Source organism: Lissotriton helveticus, chromosome 5_1 (assembly GCF_964261635.1).
Source record: "Lissotriton helveticus chromosome 5_1, aLisHel1.1, whole genome shotgun sequence".
Classification (NCBI taxonomy): Eukaryota; Metazoa; Chordata; class Amphibia; order Caudata; family Salamandridae; genus Lissotriton; species Lissotriton helveticus.
In genome coordinates, this window is record NC_136065.1 from 1,795,237,864 (window position 1) to 1,795,259,991 (window position 22,128).

General features: G+C 49.8%; 1 protein-coding gene across 1 annotated transcript in view; it reads left to right on the forward strand.

The window, feature by feature from the left end:
* The first annotated feature begins 2,951 nt into the window (after positions 1-2,951).
* WNT3 (Wnt family member 3) overlaps positions 2,952-22,128 on the forward strand; it is a 39,056-nt gene continuing 19,879 nt past the window's right edge. Inside the window, exon 1 of the mRNA XM_078641385.1 lies at positions 2,952-3,106. Coding sequence (XP_078497511.1) covers positions 2,980-3,106 — 127 coding nt within the window. The 5' untranslated portion in view covers positions 2,952-2,979. The remainder of the gene's footprint in view (positions 3,107-22,128) is intronic.

Sequence of the window (22,128 nt, forward strand, 5' to 3'; positions counted from 1 at the left end):
TTCTCTTTCCTTACTCGAAGTTCTCCTCTCCCCTCCTGCCTCGTTAACTCCTCATCCCCTCAAACCCCCACTCATTGACACCACAAAGGGCACAGAAAGCACCACAATAGAAAGTGAAAACATTCACCGCCCTCCTAACTTCGGAGGCATTGATTACATGCACCACAGACACGTGTTTTCACAATGGCTGCCTCCGAGGAGAAGAGAAGGTCACGAAAGGTCACCGGGGAAAGAAAGAGAGAGAGAAAGCAAGACTTCGAGATGCTCTCAACTCGATGTCGCAGCCCCCAAGCACTTAGGCGCCGAAACAATCTGCAGCACGGAAGCGCTGTTCCTGTGCTCCACAGTCTAGACCTGGCTTTCACTGGAACCTTTCTTCCCGCCTAATCGATCTGTCTTCCTGGTTTGTTATCTTACACGTTTATTTACTGCGTAATCAAGAGCTATCGTGTTTCGTAGGTCCATGCATGAGAAGGCGAACCAGTCCAGTTTTTGCTCTGGATTCTGGGACTTGTAGTTCTATGCATCCCAATATAAAATGTGCCTACAAATACCATAATGAAAAGAAAAAAACTGGGTTATATAAATATATCACCATGGCACTGGGAAAGTTGAGAGCTCTGACAATCATCCGGCATTTCAAACATTTCTTGGTGTCTGAAAATCTAGGGGTAAGCTGTATCAACTGGAGGAAAGGGGTGCTGATGTCTCTCTACCTTCAACCCATGCATGTTTGATGAAGCCTTACTTATTCATGCAAGCCTCATTGTATACACACTATTTAAACGTGTTCGTAAGATAGCCATACTCTGCCCATCATTCATTAATCTTGAACAACTCAACAAAAGCAAAATGCATAAAATTAGACAAATAATCAATAGTGACACTAATATATAGGAAAATACAATTTTTTTTATTTGTTATACATGGCAGTGTTTTTAAAAAGAGGTTGTATAATGGTTATACATCTCTGGGCAAAAAATGACATGAGCAATATTATGTACTTCAGTCAATTATTAGGCCTATTCAAGTACGATAATTCATATAGATAAAAAGCAATTAATTAAACAGCAATTCAAGTAGTTGAGAACAATGTCCTTGGAACAACAATTTATCGGGTGGTTTCCAAGTTCTGTCTCAACGCGCGTTTCGGCAACTCACGCTACCTTCCTCAGGAGTTCCACCTGCAAAAAAGTATATTCTATATAGTAATCAAAATAGGTCCAAGTTAAAATAGGAATAGTACATAGAAGGATCCAGGGATGGTTCAACGTGATAAGAACCCCAATACTTAAAAGCTCGAAAATAGGGCTAGACTAGCCTGATGTCTTCATAGTTTTATAGTCGTTGATTGTTCTGAGGTTTCATCGATGAAGATATGGGAACAAGCTGCAGATCCTGTATTATCCTAGGACTGGAGAGACAGCCTGCAAGTGTTATAGAAAGGAGTATGTCTTCAGTGTCCATTCACCCCTTGCTTTGTTGCTGTAGGGAACACCACTAGTAAAGGGAGCTCTGCCCCATGGCTACTATTGGATAGGTTACTTCTATGACTTAATTTGAATGACCGCTGGATCATTGGTTTATCTCTCTAAGGAGTGGTCTTATGAAATAGTTAACGGTGTCATCTCACTCTTGCAGATCCCAGTCACAGAAAGGTCACATTGATGCGGACAAGGGGTTCGTTCTCGAGCTCCTACATTCATGCCCTGGCTCAGTAGGGATTACATCGAGTACTTCATTTGAGCCGCTGCTTTCCGGTCCTTGGCACTAGCACTTAATTGTCAACACCAGTGCTTGTGACAGTCTGCCACAAGATTGCACTGTCTGGCTAATTTAGAGATGACCATAACAACAGATAATTAATAATTCAACATATATTAAAATTATTATTTCCTGCCGCCTAAGCCATTCTTATAGCTTTGGAGGCCTGAAATAGCCTGAATTGTCACACTTGTAGGAGTGTGATGGTTAGCAGTTGTGTTGTTACTATCATTGTCAGCATGGCTGGGGCAATGTATGGTGCAAGCTGCCGTGGCATCCTGACGAGAGCCTGAGCGCTTATTTTTTTACACATTAAGCACTGACTACATCTGGCCACATTTTTAGGGTTTATCTTCTATAGAGGTCAAGTGGAAAGTCATGGAAAAAGGTAAGTTTCCATACACCTTAATAAATCAATTGGCTATACATGATAACTAAAGCAAAAAATAATGCATGGTTGGTATTACCACAATTAGGGATTTAAGACCCTGTGACAGAGATGCCAAAACTCACTGGGCAAATTCTGCGTAAATATGAGCAATACAAATGATGCATTAATCTACTCTTGTGATTTATTTTTTTGTGAGTGTGGGAGTTTTTTATAGCGCAAACTAGACCCAAAGATATCAGATCGCTTTACATGAGCACCAGTATTTATCGCCTGCTCTGTACTCCAGTACCGAAAGTCTAGGCAGACTTATTAAATATACAAAGATTTTCAATATCTCTACACTAAATAAAAAATATTCATAGATTCATTTGCATTGTAGTTATCTTGGTAAACTGGCATGGGGCATGTGACAGCCTTCTTCTAGACTGTCTCTATATGCAAGCCAAAGACTTTATATATTACTGGGCCAGTACTGAATTAACCAATCCAGAGTAATATTACTTTTAGGAGGTGAAAAATTATAAATAGCCGAATGGATTTTGTTTATGGTTTCTCATAAAGTGGTGAAATTACTCAGCTGAAGGTCTGATTGCCTCTTGAGTTAGAATGTGTGTAGTGAAACACCCCACCATTAAATTCTCCAACCTCTGATCTTTCAAGATAGAGGACGTAGTTGGATGCTAACAAATGTTGTTTCTTGTTCCGTTAGGTCGCTGGCTCTGGGGCAACAGTATACTTCACTTGGGTCGCAACCCATCCTCTGTGGCTCGATTCCCGGACTCGTCCCCAAGCAGCTCCGCTTTTGCCGGAACTACATTGAGATCATGCCCAGTGTTGCTGAGGGGGTGAAGCTGGGCATCCAGGAATGCCAGCACCAGTTCCGCGGGAGGCGGTGGAACTGCACGACCATCGATGATAGCCTCGCGATCTTCGGGCCTGTTCTAGATAAAGGTAGGAGGCATTACTGGTCTGGCAAAGTTGTTTTCCAGGAAGTGGTGAGTGGTGTAAAGCAGAAGCCTCTACTCTTGTACATTTATGTACAAACTCTTCAGCAGCCCTGAACATGCACCATACCCCCTACAGGGATGGACTGTCCAACTTGTTTTTTGTTATTTCCTCCCCTCCAATAGTCTTGGACAAAATCTGAAATTTAAATGTGTCCATGAAAGAAACTAACACACATGACCTTTGTTGAAGAACTCTCTTGCGCTGAGAAATAATACTGTATACATCAATCTGATGTAATGTCTTATTAGAGCTGTGTTCAGGGGTCATTTCATGAAGCCTCTTTCCAGTATTAAAGACAATCTGAGGTTTATCTTCCATTAGCCAAACCCTTCCGAGTGAAAAACCAAAACTTACTTTAACATTCTACTAACCCCCCAACTCTGATCTCACAAAACCTAGTGAAAACCTGACCTAAATCTAACTTTACATTTTAACAAATGCAGCACTATTGATAAACAAAGCACTCACTTAGCAGAAATACAACCCTAACTTTCCACAAACTCAGCACAGACTTTGGACAAGCTGCGCAACAGCTTTCAACAAACTGCGTCCTAACTATTACAACCCTAAAACTGAGGTTAGACAAACCTACTCAACTTGCATCCACAAAACCAAACTAATTTTGGACCCAACACTAACCTTCCATATACCCGTTGTTACTATCCATTTAACACAACTATAACCTTCCAGAAAACCAACACAAACCTTTGAATATCTAATCCAAGTCCTTCCTTTCTCAAGCCCAGCCTCACCCAATCTCACTTCAGCCCTTGCTGTTCTCCAGGCCACCCTAACCCTACCTTTCTAAAACTCCACCTGAATCATATCCTTCTACAAATGCACACTGACTTCGTCTTTCTCAGAATAACTTCTGTGGTCATTTTGCTTCACCAACATTTGTAATTTCAATTTTGACTTTGACTATTTCTCAGCAATGCTGATGCGGAATTGCTAGGTCCAAGCACTCATCTAGCCGCTGGCCTGACTCTAGCTGACCCTCTTGCAACATATATTGCTTGGTCACGAGCTGGTCTAGCTGTTGACATCACTGTGGCTGGTCCTTTTGCTCAAGCATGTGCAATCTTTTTCACTAGTATAGATTTCTTTCCTTTCCTTGACTCACGTAAGATGGCTTCCTGCTTGACGTACGCCCTTCCGAAATAAATGTGTGGATTCCTGTGTGGATTTCCTGACCTCTCAGAAAGCCTCGCTGGTCTGAATAGTCCCCGAAAAATGTAATAACAAAGGTCGCACTCACGTTAGTGTAGGAGTAGAGCAGTTTATTTCTCAGAAGTCAGAAGAATCCAACCATCCGCAGCCAACGATCCCCAACTGACATAACGGACCATGGCCACGCCAGAACCCAAAGTGACATCACAGAATATTGTGAGATCACCAAGGTCCTAGCCTGGCCAGGGCAAGATAAGCCCAATATCACAGTTACTCTGGGTCATTTTTGGGCTGGCACATACCAAGGGACCAGCCCAGGTGACTAAACGAGCAGCTTCTGCACGGGGTGTTTGGTTGCTGCCCCACACCCAAATCCTCTGCATTTTAAACAGGTTCGGAAAGATTACCGCCATTTTAGAACGTGCTCCCGGGGCCTAAAGCGAGGGAAGAGGAGGCATAGAATGAGCTTAGGTCCATGAAAGGGGGCTAAGCCTTCTCCCCCACTGTGAGGCGCGGCCATAGCGATCTTCCCAGAGCCCTAGTTATTTCAATCCACGACGCCATTCACACGCCCTTTACCCAGATTTTGCTCCGAAAGAAGAAAAAAAGCACCATCGGCGGGGATTTCCCACCGGGCGCTGCGCGGGCTCGAAGCAGACAGTGGGGCAGGCCGGGAGCTGCCCGTTGCCACGGTTAGGCAGGGAATGCCAGCCCCGTGGACTGGTTGCGCTGGCCCCAGGAAACGTTGTCTATTGTTGCAGTAATGCACTGTGACACAGAGGGAACAAAGGCAGATTGAGCGCCCCAGCAGGTAACTGGGCCTCGGAGGGGGACAACCGCACTACTGTCAGCAACTGAGTCCAGAGACTAATCTCCCCACACTCCCGCCCCACCCCACTTTAGCTTCCTAGCCACCCTCTTCCCCTGATTGCCCCCTACCCCGCTTTCTACTACACCTCTACAGTGCTGGAGGCTTCGGCCACCATGAGTGTTAGGTGGCATCTGCAGGGGCCCTCGGAGCTCAGTGGACTGGCACCATAGAAACAGCCATGATCATGACCCCCCCTCCAAGCCCCCGCACCACCCCACCCCCCCTTCGCTTCTTGGCCTCTTGTAATCTGTGTTTCCCCACTGCTGGCTCCTGGTAATTTTGCACGTATACCACACGTGTCTAATTAAATGTATGATTTGTGAAACGTCTTAAAATGTCTAAGTAGAACCTTGGTTGAATTTCCAGTGGGCCAGTCACAAATGGGTTCTAATGGATTTATTCGGCTGAAAATCCGAGTTCATTACTACTGGTGCAAGTTTGAACAGGTTCATGTGTGTCTGTTCGTTTCACTTCTGTTTTGTGCCAATTTAAGTTCCATTTTTCCTCTGTCGGTCAATCAGAAATTATCTGCAATTAATCAACTGGAACTTAAACCATGGAATGCGACTCAGAAATGGAAGTCAGCTTTTCAGATGTACCGTACCTGGTTTTATGTGAAATCACTAGAAAGCATATGTCTGAATATACACAGTTTTAAAAAATGCTACAGTATTAATCCGAAAACCCAAACCAAGGAATAGCTTTATCATGCGCTCTCTTCGCGCCTCCAATAAAACAGGCATTAGTAATGTGCTCATTTGATCTATAATACATTGAAACGGTTTTCACCAAAGTTCATTAGCACGCAACAGAGGCACAGCGTGGGCATAAGCAGTGCAGGCTTCCATGAAACCAATAACAGGTACAGGGCAGGTGACAGCAGTAGGATGCAAGGCTCCCTCATGCACACAGAACAAGTCCAACACAGGTCCAGTGCTTAATTTGAGCCAGTGGTTTCCGGTGCTCGGCACTGGCACTTAATTGTCAACACTGGCACTTATGATAGCCTGACACATGGTGGCACTTTTTAAAAATCTAATTTAAATATGAACACAACCGTTTTTTATTAATTCATTTTACATTAAAAATGACAATACCCGCCGGCCAATCCTTTCTTAAAACTTGGGGGCATGGAATAGTCTGGACGGTTACACCCTACAGGGGCAGCCCTATTACCTAGAACCTGGGGCATTAAACAATAACAAAACCTCAATGTTTCAGTAACCAATTCTTTTATAAACAACATGAATAGTTAAGCAAAAGAATAAATGTTTTTTTTTTTTTAAATTTTTAAGAAGATCTTTATTATACAATATGCGGTTATCATACAATTCACAATCCACATCCCGATAAAGGCTGCATGGGCAGACGTTAGTTAGTCAGGTACTAAGCAGGATGACACAGCCATTTAGCCGACAACCCGGGGGTCCGGCGGCGAGTTACATGTGTTAATCGGTATGATCATTTGTTGACTAGCGACTTGAATGGTAGATCCCATGTTTTTACATTTTTTCCCCCTCAATATTCATATCGCAATGATCACCCAGCATTTGCCTCCCGTATGTGTCTCCCCAAAGTCCCATAGGTCGTGCACTAATCAGCTGTGGGTAGTCAGAAAGGGGGAGGGGGGTCAATTATGTGCGCGTTTTCGATGCTGAGTCAGTATTGCTGCTCTTGTATTGACGATGTATGCTTTAGTATAGCTCACTGAGGCATAGGAGTGCGCAGTTGGAGTCAGCAGGGTTAGTCCGCAGCCAAGTTGGGTTGGGGTCAGAGTACTCAGTAGTAGTGTGCCTACGTGTGCTCCCAGGCTTATCACTGAGAGGGCGCTAGGGGCATGGCAGCAACCAATAAGCTGTGTGTCTGATCACGTACCACGCGTTTGTAATCGGGTGTCTGGATGTACCTCCTGTGGTATGTGAGTGGTGTCACGCCCCTGCGCCTCGCAGATGGCATGTGGCCCCAAGGGATTGTCTCTTGGTAGTAACATAGTCTCTCCTGTATCTTCATTAAAAAAGAAAAGAAAACTAGGTAATTGAGTCTAGTCCGGGAACTGGACCAGTAAACAAACTGTTCCCTATGCCCGTATATCGGCTGGGAGAACCGGGGGTTGGGAAAGGAGTAAAAGGCAGGGGTGGAGGGGGGGGGAGATCACTGCCGGTTTCAATGCAAGGCGTCTATTGCAGGAAGGGGCCCAGCGAGGCCACATGTAAGGTATGGGGACAGTCGAGAAGGGGGGGGGGGAGGAAGCACGGCGGGGGTGGGGGGGGCGCAAGGCTCCTATCTCCTTCAAGTGCATGTGTGCGACGTCTGTAGTGTAGGGTCAGGGCTTAAGCCGGCAACGTGCGGGGCGGCGGCGCAGGTCAGCTATGTGGTGAGCCGTCTCCTGCCGGTGAACAGGCGGACGGGGGGGGGGTCAGTGCCTTCCTCAGCGATGATGTCTGTCGTTGTCGCAGGCGCGCCAGGGCCAGGGCAGCAGCGCGCTGTCAGTGTCTCAAAGGCGTCCAGTGCGTGGTGAGGGAGCGGTAGCATCTCCCCTCAGGGTCGCGTGTCGAGTGTGTGAGGGAGGGGCAGGGGGGGGGGGCAGGCCTGGATCCTCTCCCAGTATCAGCCTGTATCACCATGATTATGTCGTCGCTTAGCTCATGTAACACCCCGTTCCCGGCAAGCGCGGTGGAACGCCTTTAGGAGGTCGTTCCAGAGCTGGGCGATGGGGAATTTGCGGAGTCCCGCTGTTTCTTCCCGGAGAAGTACCGTGCCCTCTGCACGTGCCCAGTTGGTGAAAGAGGCACGCCAATGCCGAACATGGGGGGAGGTCGCCGCCTTCCAATGCTTGGTGATCAGGCGTTTTGCTGTTATAAGCCCCATGTCCCAGAAGCGGGTCCGCACTTTGTTGAGCTTCGTGCGTTTATATAGCCCCAAGATGCATGCCTCCCACGTGTGTGGTAGTTGCTCGTCAGCGCTGCGTGTGAGGAGCATCACGACCTCGTCCCAGTATGTGCCTACCTCAGGGCAATGCCACAACATATGCAAGAGGTCAGCCCCAGTCAGAGAGCAGCGCGGGCAGGCAGCATCCGTGGTGGCGAAGTACCTATTTATCTTGTCAGGCGTTAGGTATGCGCGGTGCAGGATGTAGAATTGTATGATCTTAAAGCGGGGGCTGCGTGGGATATATGTCGGTCCGGCTAATATCATTGCCCATTCCTTGTCGGTCCAGGCCCGCCCCCTGTCCGCCGCCCACCCATCGCGCAACCGCAGCGCAGATGGCTTCGAGTGTGCCTGTAGAGCCTGCGCCAGCCAGTGAATGATGTGTGAGCCAGTTCCCATAACATGGAGGTACTGCATGAAGCAATGCATCGGTGGTTCCTCCGTCACATCTCCCCAGTGGGTAGTGAGTGTACGCAAAAGGGACGCATGTAGCAGGAACTGGCCAGCTGGGAGTTCCGTGGCAGCAGTTAGGTCCTCAAAGGCGAGTAGTACTCCCTCAGCATACAGGTCACCCAGGGTATCCACCCCGGCCTGTGACCAACTGGTCAGACAAGTCACAGTCAGTACTCCTGTAGGGCTCGGAGTGCCTAGAATGGGCATGGTCGGGGCGTATGGCGTCACGGCCCGGGTAAGCTTCAAACAGCGTAGGAAACATTTGCGTGCCACCTCTAAGTGTATCTGGGGGGGGCGGGGGGTTCGGGCTAGGGGGTGGAATAGAGTATTTATTTGCGTTTGCGTCCAGGCAGCTGCGTCCGAGGCAGTATCCTCAAGGTGTCTGCCGCCTAGCCACTCCGACACCCACTGCATTTGCGCCGAGAGATAGTATAGTTCCATGTTGGGAACCGCCAGGCCTCCCAGTTCCGTTGGCATGTACAGTTTAGTCAACGCCACCCTGGGTCGGCCCTTATTCCAGATAAGGCTTCTCAGTAGGGTCTCCAGGTCTCGGAAAATTTTATTCGGCACGTAAGTCGGTACATTAGCGAAATAGTATAGGAGTCTAGGCAGTACTATCATTTTGATAAGTGCTATCCGACTTGGGACATTAAGAGGTAGGGTGTTCCAGAACGCGATCTGCGCCCGGACCGAGGCAATCGCTCTTAGAAGGTTCCCCTCTAGGACGTCCAGTGGAGTCCGATAGATTCGTATCCCCAGATATCGGAACGTGGTGGGATACCACTGCAGCCTGCCGCCGCCCAGTCGCACGTCGCATTCGGGCGTATCCGGGTGGAAGGAGTAAGCCCCCGATTTGGACCAGTTGACCCGCAGTCCCGACATCTCCTCGAAAGTGCGGAAGACGTCGGCCAGCGAGTCCGGGATGTTGGTGATATCTCTGACGTACAACAGTAAGTCATCCGCATATAGCGAAACTGCATGGAGACCGTCCGCCAGTGGGATGCCCCAGTCGGCTCCCCGTGCCCTAAGTATCGTGGCCAGGGGCTCCATGGCTAGGGAGAACAGTAGAGGCGACAGGGGGCAGCCCTGTCTAGTGCCCCGGCAGACTCGGAGCGTGTCCGAGAGCAGCGCGCCCGTGCGTACCCGAACTGTCGGTCTGCCATAAAGCAATTCCACCATAGCTTCGTAACCACCACCTAATTGGAATTTTTCCAAAACCGCTCCCAGGTACGGCCACTCCACCGAGTCAAAAGCTTTTTCCAGGTCCAATACCAAGCACCCCGCTCTAGGCCACCGCAGGGTGGCATACTCCTGCACTCGGAAGAGGCGGCGGATATTGTGGGAGGTGTGGCGCGTTGGGACAAAGCCATTTTGATCTTGGTGTACCAGCCGGGGCACATAGGGGGCCAGTCTCCGAGCCAGAGTGGAGGCCAGTATTTTGTAGTCGGTATTGAGCAGTGCCAGCGGGCGATAGGAGCCCACTTGCGTGCAGTCTTTGTCCGGTTTAGGAATGGAGATCAGGGTCGCCTCATTCAACGTCGGGGGCAAGGCAGCGTCCTCTAAGGCCGCGGCGTACATCTTCAGGAGTTCCGGGATGAGTATGGCCGAGCCTGCTTTGTAAAATTCGGCTGGGAGCCCGTCCGGGCCCGGGGATTTGCTATTAGACAAGTTAAATATTGCGTCGCGAACCTCGTCAGAGTCGAGCTGGGCTCCCAGTTCGTCCTGCTGCGCAGCAGTCAGTTGCGGCATCGGCAGGGGGGCAAGGTAGCCAGCAATGTCGGGGCACGGGTGAGGTAGCCGTGAGCGGTATAGTGCGGTGTAATGTGTGGTGAATGCGTCGTGGATCTGGCGCTGCGAGTATAGTAGGCCTCCACCTGTATCGCTGCCACTGGGGTTGAGCGCGTCTCCTGCGATATCAGCCAGGCCAGTAACTTGCCAGGTCTGTCACTCATGTGATGTGTCCTTGCCGAATGTGCTGCGTAGTTAATGTCCCGGAGGCGCTCCAGGAGGCCCGCATGGACTGCGTGTGCCTCCTGGAGCAAGTCAGCGCTACCCTCAGCGGCCTCCCCCTCCCTCTCAAGCAGAGTAGTTTCTAATCTTGTGAGCTCGCTCTCTAGCTGGTGTCTTATGTGGCCCTGCGTCCTCAGGCAGTGGCCCCGGATCACTACCTTGAAGGCGTCCCACTCTACTTGTGGGGAGGACGCCGTGCCCGCGTTGTCCTCGAAATATTGTGCAGTGCATGTGAGAAGGGAGTCGCGAAATTCCGCATCCAGCAGCATTGCCGGTTGTAGTCTCCAGGTGGGGACAGGAGGACGTGGTCGGTCCCAGGCCATGGTCAGAAAGTGTGGATTGTGGTCAGAGTGCGTGCGGCCCATGTATAGTGTGTCAGTCACAAGGGGTAAGAGGTCAGTAGTGGACATGAATCGGTCCAGGCGGACGTGTAAGCCGTGGGCGCCCGAATAGTAGGAGTAGATTCGCGTCCCAGGATTGTGTGACCTCCAAACATCATGGAGGTCCCACTGCTCGGCCCATTCCAGCAGTGCCTTCGTGGCCCCGCGTGTCGGTGCGCCAACCGGGGGCGGGGAGGAGCGGTCCAGCGCAGTGTCTAGTGTGCAATTGTAATCCCCACCCAGGAGCCAGGGGATCCCATGCCAGGGTGCCAGTATCGCAGAGAGGCGCGCCAGAAAGCCACCTTGATCAGTGTTTGGAGCGTACAGTGACACCAGTGCCATCTGGTGCCCATCAAGTCTGCCCTGTATCGCAACAAATCTACCCTCCCGATCTATCGTGGTGTCTGTAGCTGTCCAGGGGATCCCGGGGCGGACCCATATCAGTGCGCCTCGGGCGTATGAGGAATAGGACGTTGCGTAAAGCTGTCCGCGCCACTTGCGGCGCAGTGCCCGGACTTCTGCCTCGTTCAAGTGTGTCTCCTGTAGTAGTGCTATGCCTATCTTATGTCGCTTCAGGTACGAGTAAATCTGGTAGCGCCGAGCCGGTGTGTGCATTCCCCTGATGTTCCAAGTGCAAAATCTTATCTCAGCCATTGTGTTGCAGGCTGTGACTCCCCCCCGCAACCCCCACCCCCATGCCCCCAAGAAGTGCTCCCCGCTCGGTCCAGAGCCACCCTCCCAATACAAATGCGCCCCAAAGTGTCAGTGTTGTGTGTGGTGATCCCCGAGTAAGGAAACGGGTAGGGGAAGGGATGATAACTTGTGGCCTCAACATGGCTACATAACCTAAAATGCCAAAAGGGCGGCTACTAAACATGTTGCCGTCCAAATGCTCGTATGAGCTCGTAAACTATACAGTTCTAAGGGGTACTCTGTGGCTTAAGCTGTAACAGTACGTTAAACAGAATTAACCATAGTGGATGCAGCATCCCTCCCGGGCAGGGTCAGGAGGCCATTACCGTCTGGCAGGTGCCCAGGTCTCATCTTTCCGCAGAGCTACAGCGGCTCGTCAAGTATCGATTTGGAAGAGCAGGGCTCTCAGGGGGGGGGACGAGGCCGCTCCTCAAACAGTTCGGCTGTCTCTGGTCAGCTCGTGTGTAGCTGTCTATCAGGTGATCAGTGCTCAACAGTGAGCGATTGGGCCATGTGTGTATAGAACAAGCACAATACCTGGTCGGAGTTCAGCGTCCCCAGGCAAACAGGATTCAGCATAGTAGAGTTGCTTGATTCTCCCCCCTTTGTGGAGGCCTGCATAGCTTTCGCACAGGTCCGTCGTTCCCAGCGCGAGGAAGTTAGATTCGGCATGGGTCACTTAACCAAACAAGTCTGCTGTTTGCGGTGTGACGTCCGGAAGGTCTTCGGTGTGCTGGGAGTCTTGTAGGCCATAAATCGCCTCATCGTCGCTTGGGAGAGGCGTCGGAGTTGTGTCCGGGGCAGGGGACGGAGTCGGGGAGCTGCTGATTTCCACCACCCTGCGGAGGGCGTCTCGCTGTTCCTGCAGCATCTCGCTCGCAGTCGGGGAGTGAGCTGGTGGTTCCCTCGTCCTGGTAGGTGTAGGAGCCCTCCGTCTGCGGCGTCTCCGCGCCCCACGCGTGTGTTCCGCAGTAGCAGTTCCCTGCGCTCGTCTGGGCACATCCGGCATGTTCTCATCAAGCCAGGCCTCAACTTCATTAGAGTCCGTAAAAAAGTGCGTTTTGTCTTTCGCTACCACCCGTAGTTTGGCCGGGAAGAGAAGCGAGTATTGAAGTCCAGCCTGCCGTAATCGTCTTTTTACTTCCAGGAAGGAGTGTCTTTGCCTTTGGACCTGTACAGTGTAGTCCGGAAAGAACATCACGGTGGTGTTGTCGATCCTGATCTCACCTAATTTCCTGGCTTCCCGCAAGATCGTGTCGCGGTCTCGGTAGTTGAGGACTCGGAGGATTATTGGTCTGGGGTTCGAGCCAGTTGTTAGGGGTTTCGTGGGTATTCGGTGGGCTCGTTCCACCACAAAATGGGGCGACAACACTCCCTCCGGTAGTAGTTCACGGAGCCAGTCCTCCACTCTCTGCGTGGGGTCCATCCCTTCCCATTTCTCCGGAATGCCCACCAGGCGGATGTTGTTCCTTCTCGCCCTCCCTTCTGCATCCTCCGCGCGATCCTCTAGAAAGTCCACCCTGTTAAGGAGGTCCTGTATGTGTTTGTCCGATTGCGACACCGTCGGTTCCATGGTCGCCACCGCTCCTTCCAGCGCTGTGGTGCGTTCCTGCAATTTCTTGTGGTCAGCTCTGAGATGAGTTAGATCAATCGCCACACCGTCTATCCTGGTTTCCAGAGAGGTGCGCGTCTGTTGAAGAGATTCCTCCATCCTTTCCACGGCCGCCAAGACAGAGTCCAATTTCGACGCCACGTGGTCGGCGTCCATTTTAGAAGGCGTTTTCGCCACCCTCCCCTTCACTGACATGCCACCCGATCCGGTGCGCGTTTTCACCCCACCAGACATGGGGTTGGCCGCATGCGTGGGCAGCAGCAGGGGCGATTCTTGCTCACTGTCGCGTGGTCTGGGGGGGGGCAAGTTCGCAGGAGACGTCCAAGGTGTGTCAGGTTGCACAGGTTAGCGACGTCGTCATGTTAAACCCCCACCGCCTTCTGTCCTCGGTGTGGTGCGGAAGCCTCGTGGGTGCACCCACTCCCCCAGCCTCCAAACCGTGGGTTCGTGGCGCGGATGTCAGCCAGGCGCCCAGGGGTCTGCAGTGTAGCAGATTTCCGTTTGCAGGAGGACGAGGCGCTAGGCCAGACTTAGAGAGTGGGGGACCGTCACCCTCTGTAAGCGCCAGTCGTGTTCCACCAGAGCAAGCAGCGGTGTCAGGGTGTTCTCCGGAATATCGGTGCTGTGGGCGCGTGGGGGCTCAGTCAGCCTCCGTGGGTAACCGTGCCCTGTTGTCGTCGCTCTGTGGCCCTCCACTCGTGGTCCCAGCTATGAGGGGGGGAGAGGGGGATTCCCCTGCCCAGGCATCTGTTGCGGTTCTGGAAGGGCTTGCTGTTCCCCAGGTCCCCAGCTCGTGGCACCAGCGTGGGGCAGTATGCAGCGACAGAAGGAGCAGGAGAGGGAAGGCCGCATCCAGCAGACAGCGCCAAACAGCAGCTGGGCCTCACCGGGGCGCACAGGGGGCCAGGCAACGGCCGTGGGCGGGTGCGTCCCGACAGTGGCTCCGCAGCTCTCCGCCGTCAGTCCCCTTTATAATGGGGGGGGGAGGTTACTCACTGTGTCGCAGTGTGTGCCCACTAGCTCCGGATGACACGCAGCAGCGGGAGGGCCGAAGGGAGGCCCCACTCCTGTACTAGTGCCTTCGTGTTGCTCCCTCGCTGTAGCCTAGGTCTCGGCAGCAGTATGTAGGTGCTCGCTCCCCCTCGTCCGCTCCTCCGCAGGGCCGGCCGGCCCGACCCGCGTCTGACTCCGGCCGCCTCCGGCTCGCCCGCCTCCTCACTTGCAGTCACCAGGGCCCGGAGCGCGGGGGCCGGCAGTTGCGCCTCTGTGTGGGGTGCACCGCATCTGTCCTCGTTCGCCCTCAGTGGCGGTCGGGTCGCCTCAGGTGGGTCGCAGGGCAGGGCCCAGTAGGCCCGGAGAAGCCGCGGCCTCGCGTAGTGTAGAATCCGGCCGCGCCGCAGGCAGGCCGGCCACAACGTCGCCGTCGGTCGCGGTGCGGAGCTCCGCCGCCGAGTTCCGCCAAACTCGGCCCAGGTGTTGCCAAGGGTCACGGGCAGACCCGCCAGAGGTTTCAGGTCAGGCAGGGCAAATGTTGTCGGAGAAATGGCCCAGGGTAGGGGAGCTCAAGCAGGAGCTCTACCCGAGCACGTCTTCCACCATTGCGTGCTAAGCCACGCCCCCCTAAGCAAAATAATAATAATAATAATAATCCACATTTGTATAGCGCACAATCAAAAGAAAAGAAGGTACCCACAAAAGAAATGTCTTCAAAGCAAAAAAGGTTTGTTATTGAAAACAATTCTCACATAAATAACAATACAACAATTGTACATGAACAGACAATTTGTGCACACTATGTTACACTAAATAAACATTTACAAAAAATATATACAATGTAGAAAAAAAAACAACGACAGAGAGATAACAATATAATAGGGTGTCTGTATTTTTGCCTGTGTATTATGTAGAAAAAACGAGGTCCGCTGCACTCCAAAAAAGTATTCGATGTGCTATATAGGTACTATAATGTCCGACGTTTAGGGTGCTCAGGGTGATCCCCTTCTGTCCAGGAGAATTAAACAAATGTATTCATTTTTCACCCCGTTCTGAATACGTTACACCACCCTTGTGGACTTTCAATTACTGTTACTATTCCAGACCTCGGGCCCTGTTATATTTTAAATTGCGGTTTTTCTCATTTGCCTTCAGACCACATGGACCCCCTGAAGAAGAGCTCCACTGCTCGAAATGCATCGGGGACTTTCAAGTGTCTCTTTATTTAGATAAAGCACGTTATTTTGAATCCATGTTGGGGAATTTCTTGAAATTGACATAAATGAACTGAATACAGTGGATATAACCCACGTATATGTTTAAACCTACGCTACAAAACAAAGTGAACAAAAACTTTGAAACGATGAATACATTTGTTTAATTCTCAGCTTCTTATCTTAGCACACAGGAGTGCTCTTCATATTCGTATTGCTTGTGTATTATGACAGGAACATAATGCAACAAATGCTTTATCCTGATTTGCCAGGGGAGCATCAACTGCGTTTCGACCTCTACAATTTCCTAGGTCATCATCAGGACACATAAAAATAATAAGCGCAACCAAGAAAAAATGTGCAGCATATTCGGCTCTAAATTAATTCAGAGAACAATAATCAATCATATAATCAAATTAATTTAAAAAGAAGATGGTCAACCTTATGGTAGAGCAGATCGAAACCATCTTAGGTGGAGCTTCTGGGTTCCCAGGATTGCCTTAGTCTTGGTAGGCCAGGAAAGGTTGCATCTTTGTCCTGTACATTTGCTTCGGCCTGGCTCAAAGGCCACTGAGCTGGGGCATCTAGTTATCAACTGGTGGTCAGCTGTTCATTACTACCTGTCTCATTGCAAGTAAAACAAGCACTGGCAAAGCCAGTAGTTCTCGCCTTTTAAATACGGACACACTGCTACTGGTTGTGCCAGCGCTTGTTCGTTTTGGCACAGTTTATGGACAAAACCACTTCAAGTTGGCAGCATCTGAGTGTGCATTTCTCAGACAAAAGCAAAAATGATGCCAAGATGAGCAACAGTGCGTGTGCAGGCAATAGCACAGATATTAGCCATGTTGGATTGTTTTTAAAATCATTGTTCTTAATTGACCATGCTAACATTTTGCACTACCGTTTTGGACAAGAGAAGTTAGAAAATAAAGAAGATGTGCAGAAAGAAAAATGTCAGCTAAGTGGTAGCAGTCTGTGTCAAGCTTTGCAGAAAAATAAAAAAGTATTTGGAGTAGGGATAAAGGGCCAAAGGAAGTGAGCCCGGCAAGCCCATGGAGTGCTAAAAGGAAAAGAAAAAATAGTCCCCTCACAGCATTGGACCCATACAGTTCATCCAATCAGATAAATGCTCCAGAGGCAGGCCAAACACAGGGCGGATCGTGAAATAATGAGCCCCCCTGTCGAATGTGATGAGGGTTCAGAGTCTCCCAAATTCCCTTGTCCTTGGCCTGAATAGGGCCCCCCTCAAAGAGTTGGGGGGCTCTGGAGGGCTGTGGTCCCCCTGCACCGCAGGGGACCATGGGGGTTCAGGTGCGGGCGTTATGCCCCTTGGCAGAAACAAGAATAAGGCAAAAAGTCATTGAATGAGGAGCAAGACGCTGACCCAAATCCCCTTTATGAGTACATATGAGGGACCATATTTATAATTTTTTCACACATTGCAACACAGCCAAAAACCTTGCTGCACTGCTCTGGGTAAAAGGGAGAGGGCAGGAATGCACCACATCTGTTAAGATATGGCGAATTCCAGCTCTCTTCTTGCACTGGCGCACAATGTGCTGCTTAGCGCCAAGACAGGCATCCTTGTGCCATGGTGCAAGGATGCTAGTGTTATAAGCAGGATTGTTTTTGTGCAGGAAGGGACACCTTCCTGCACTAAAACAATCCTTTGAGGCTTTTTCCTCTACGTGTGCCTCAGAATGCAGCACACGTGGAAATAGGAAGAAATAAAGATATTTTTATACCTTAAGCCACCCTGGGAAGACATAAAATTTTGACGCGTTCCCAGGTCTACCACTCATGGTAAATCTGGGAGTGCACCAAAATCCATGGGTGGATGCATGGAACACCCACGCTCCACCTATGGAACGCCTCCTTGGTGCAAAGTAACGCAAGGCGGGGACTTGCGTTGCCTTGCGTTACCCCAGATTTACCAAGCTCCACAGGGCCACCACACAAGGCAGCTTTGGGTGGCTCGGTAAATCTCATCTAGGTTTTGCGTCGCCCTGGCGTTACCTTATGTGGCGCAATGGCGACACAAAACTTTGATAAATATGTTCTGAGGCTTTTAGGCTAACATCCTAAAATCAGTAAAATCACTGATGCTCAACACATCCTGGTAGATGTCAAAAGTGAAAAGTAGTGAGCATCAATACAATCTAGGCTTATCAATATGTTCTGGGACTGGGGCTTCCAGGAGGGTGTCCTTCATGGGAAGATGGTGCAGAAATACTGACTCTTCAGGGGCTCTAACAATGGAGGGTTAGGGGGTTTGATTTGAAGGAAGTATTTGGTGCATTGAGTGTGTCTACCAGACTGGTTCACCACTCAGACCTGCCATCTGCACTTAGCCACCATGATTGGGATTCAGCTGGTCAACCAATTAGATCTGCGGCAAAAGTATTTAAAGACACGTGGAATAAATATGTGAAGAATGCTTAGTGATCAAGTACCCAAGCTTTGGCACCAGGACTACCCCTCAGCCCTATTCATGAGTTGGGCACCAGTGCTCCCATATTGCACACTGTGTGTATGTGTCACTCCAAAAGCATGTCTGTTGAAAGCGGAATACTCTATTGGCACATGCCATGTGCTCATCCATATACTGATTGCCATATTGAAAAAAAAATAGACTAGTTTCCCAGTGTACAAACGAACCCTCGTCTGCAATTTGGACAACACAGCAGTGAAAGACACCTATGAGAGGTGGATTAGTGGCTTCAAACCATCAGTATGTATTTTAATGTGGTGCACCTGTCTCATTTTTAAGAGAGGCGGGAATCCCACTCCAAAGTCAGATAACGTGTGTGCCCACACACACACACACACACACACACACACTTGGGGGGTGGATACCTGTGGGAACGTTTGACTCTGATAGGCCCTCAGAAAAGTCGCCTTCAGGATGCGTTGGGTGCTACTTCATTCAGTGTGCACAGTTAGTGTGTCTTTCAAGAGGACACACCCCCTTGTCATCATGTGGGTGCAAATGTGCTCTTATTACAGGAGGCCATACAAGCATCTGTGACCCCCTTATGTAACAAAAGTGCCCCAGAGGTGCAAAAAACATGAACAAATACCCACTGCGGGCCAGGTCACTTCCTGCGATCGGTTCCAGGTCATGACTGGGGTGGCATCAAAGAGCTGTGTACAGGAGAATGGAAACAAAACTTGTTCAGTAGTGAGTGCAAACCATTAGAATGCACACTTCAGCCCGAGTGGTGCCTAGGTGATGGACTTAGCAATATGTCAGTGGTAGTCCCAGGCAGGACTCTGGTGCAGAGGAGGAGCTATATGCTTGAGCTAGCCATGAAGTATTGGGGTGAGACATGTACGTTGGTGGGAAGATTGGCAGGGGGCACTTCACGGATTGTCTGTGTCGACGTGATAGGCTTAACCCTGAAGCAGTAGTAGTGCTTCAGGTGCGGACTGGAGCGTTGCCACAGAGCTGTGTAGTAGAAGCATCAGTGGTGCTCAGGACGCAGGAGCAGCATGCGATCCAGGTGTGGTGTAATATGGCATGCACTAATAACACTATGGGGCAGATTTACAAGAACTGGCGCATCTCTGCATATTAGCAGAGATGTGTCAGTAAATTTGCGTCACGGAAAAAAAAACTTTCGCCACCATGGATGCGTCGCATTTACAATGCGGCACACCGTGACGCAAGGATTGATAGATGCGTGATGCATCTAATGGCGTTAAGGCAACCATTTGCTGAAGTCGTGTCGCAAGCAGGATCAAGCAGGCGTAAGGTTTTGACGCAGTGGCATCGTAAAAGTGACTCAGTGAAATCTTGTAGATTTCACTCCATCACTTTTACGAGGCTTTCTTATGTTATGTTATGTTATGTTATATTATGTTATGTTATGTTCGGCGCTGTCAGCAAAGCAGCTAACACGGAGGGAGAGGCAGAGACTACACAATGGGGAATAGATATGTTTTATGGCCTTCCTAAAAGCCAAATAATTAGTATGGCTTCGAATGCGAGTGGGCAGTGAATTCCAAAGGAGGGATGCCCTGCTGCGTAAGGAGCGGGCTCCTTCCCGCACTCTCCGGAACCTTGGGACCCTCACCAGGTGCTGGCCAAGTGAACGGAGCTGGTGAGTGGGGACATAGGGAGTGACTAGGTTGGCCAAAATACTAGCAGTGTTGAACTTCAGGGCCTTAAAAGTATTGCAAAGGGCCTTGAATTCAATTCTCCTAGCCACCGGCAGCCAGTGTAGTCGGTGGATCGTGGTTGACACCGAGCAGAACCTGCGCACGCCAATCAGCGATCTGGCTGCTGCGTTCTGTACCTGTTGTAGCCGAGCAAACTCGGCCTTATTTGGCCCTAAATACAGAGAACAGGTATAATCCAATCTGGACATTATGGCTGCCTGAATGATAGTCTGACGCGTCGGGGGTCATAGAACCTCAGTAGGGGTCTAAGCCCTCGTAAGAGCCCAAATCGGGTCTCTGGCTGCCTGAATGATAGTCTGACGCGTCAGGGGTCATAGAACCTCAGTAGGGGTCTAAGCCCTCGTAAGAGCCCAAATCAGGTCTCTGCTACCTTTTTGGTTTGAACTTGATAGCTAAGCGATGATCTCAACCATACCCCCAAATATTTGACGGCTAGCTTAGGAGGTTGTGCACTACCCAGGCTTTTTTGCCACCAATGTTCGCTCCATAGACCATGGTCCTTTCCCACCAACAACACCTCTGATTTACTGGTGTTCAGCTGGAGGCAGTTGGTGGTCATCCATTCAGCAACCACCGCCAAATCGCCCTGAAATTTCAGGGCATCCCTCTTGGTGTCACTTGAGAGTGCCACCACCAGCTGAGTGTCGTCGGCGTATGAGACCATGGTCAGTCCCCTATTTCTAGCCACCGCAGCCAGCGCTTGGACATAGAGATTGAATAAAAGGAGTCTGAGGGAGGACCCTTGTGGAACACCTTGTTTAATAGGGTGAATGCTTGAGGCAAAATGGGAAACACTGACCATAAATTACTTCTCACTGAGAAATGAAGTGAACCACTTCAAGGCCAAGCCGACAATCTTACATCGGAATGCCCACCCTGCAAACATCATACCTGACGCAGGTATAATGTAGCGCAGGGCTTTACAATGTGATGCATCTCCCTCGATGCGTCATGTTGTAAATATGTCGCAACGTGGTGCTTGTTTACGATGCCGCTGGGTCACAGAAGTGACGCAACAGCGGCGTAAAGTTGCTGCAAGGGGCTTGTAAATCTGCCCCTACATATGCTTGTATGTTTGTATGTATGTGGTATTTCTATAGCACAAATCTAACCAAAAGGCAGCGAAGCATTGTATCAGGTCAGAAACAAGCATAAAGTCAACAGATGAGAGGAGAGCTAGCTGGTTTGTTGACAGTTAAAGTGTTGTGATGTAGTGTTCTTGAAAGAGGTTTATTCTTTAATTCAGATTTTCCATAAACATTGAAGAGCTGATTAAAATAGACCCCTCAAATGAAACCGTCAAGGACTGGTCCATGACATGTTGTGTGGTTAAATAAAAGTTAAGATGGTTCACCACGTGGCAGTGCGGTGGGAGAGCTAAACCTGTGCGCCTCGTCCATCCACCCGTCTGTTTGCCCCACACGTGTCCAACACTCACTCCCTCTCCTACCCTGGGAGTCAATCAGCTTCCTACCATAAACGTTCGAAAAAGATTCTCTAAGTTTTGGGGCTTGAGTGGCGGCTGCCTGAGGGCAGCCCTTTCCACAATACAAAGTACTACTTTTCAATCTTTCTTAAACTATGTGAGGCATTTTTATCTTTCTCCATAATACCTCACGGGTCAAGTTCGCGCTCTATAAAACATTAAAATAAATAAAATAAAACTTGGGGGAGTTGCATTTTTAACCTTCACTGTAGTTACAATAGTACATTTGACCTGTCAGTATCCGCGGTCCTCACTGCTGCCCGAAGCCACGACTCGAGGCAAGAAGCATGGACTGCCGTAAAGTAGTGGCAGGCAATGGCTTCTCAGTGTCACCCCCCCTCCTTGCATGGGAAACGGTCCTCACTGTAAGTTTGAAATCTATGCGCTTTGCTGAGCTTTGAAACTTTAAAAAAAATTTGCAGACTTGAGAGCCGCTCAACTTTACAACTTCGCACACTTTTACAAACAGGAGCTTGGGAGAGTGCCTGGTTTACTATAAGGAGGAAGGTCTCGGAAGGAGTCCATGGGCCTCCCTGTTGTGTTGTAGTATTCTTATTAAGAACGTAGATAGGTTCTTAGAATAAGAACGTGTATGTGGGGTTCCAGGGTGGGACAGTTGATGGGAGACTGAGGACTTATTGAGATCGTTCCTGCTACGTGAAGCAGAGTTGCCAATAAAATACTTAAAGAAGATATCCTGACTGTGACCCATCATTACAATTTTGGCGACGAGGATGGGATTATAAGAGATTTTATTGTGGATATAAAGAGTAATGGTAGGAACAAACCAAAATGTGAAGTTGAAGTGGCAGGAGTTAAAGTTATATTAGTGGCTGATTCGGGATCACCTTATACTATTGTCAATTTGGATATGTGGAAGGAAAAGTTTGAGAAAGAAATTGGCATGGATTTAATGGAAAGTGACATCAATCCGAGAGGATTCACTGGGAAAAAAATTCCTATTCTAGGG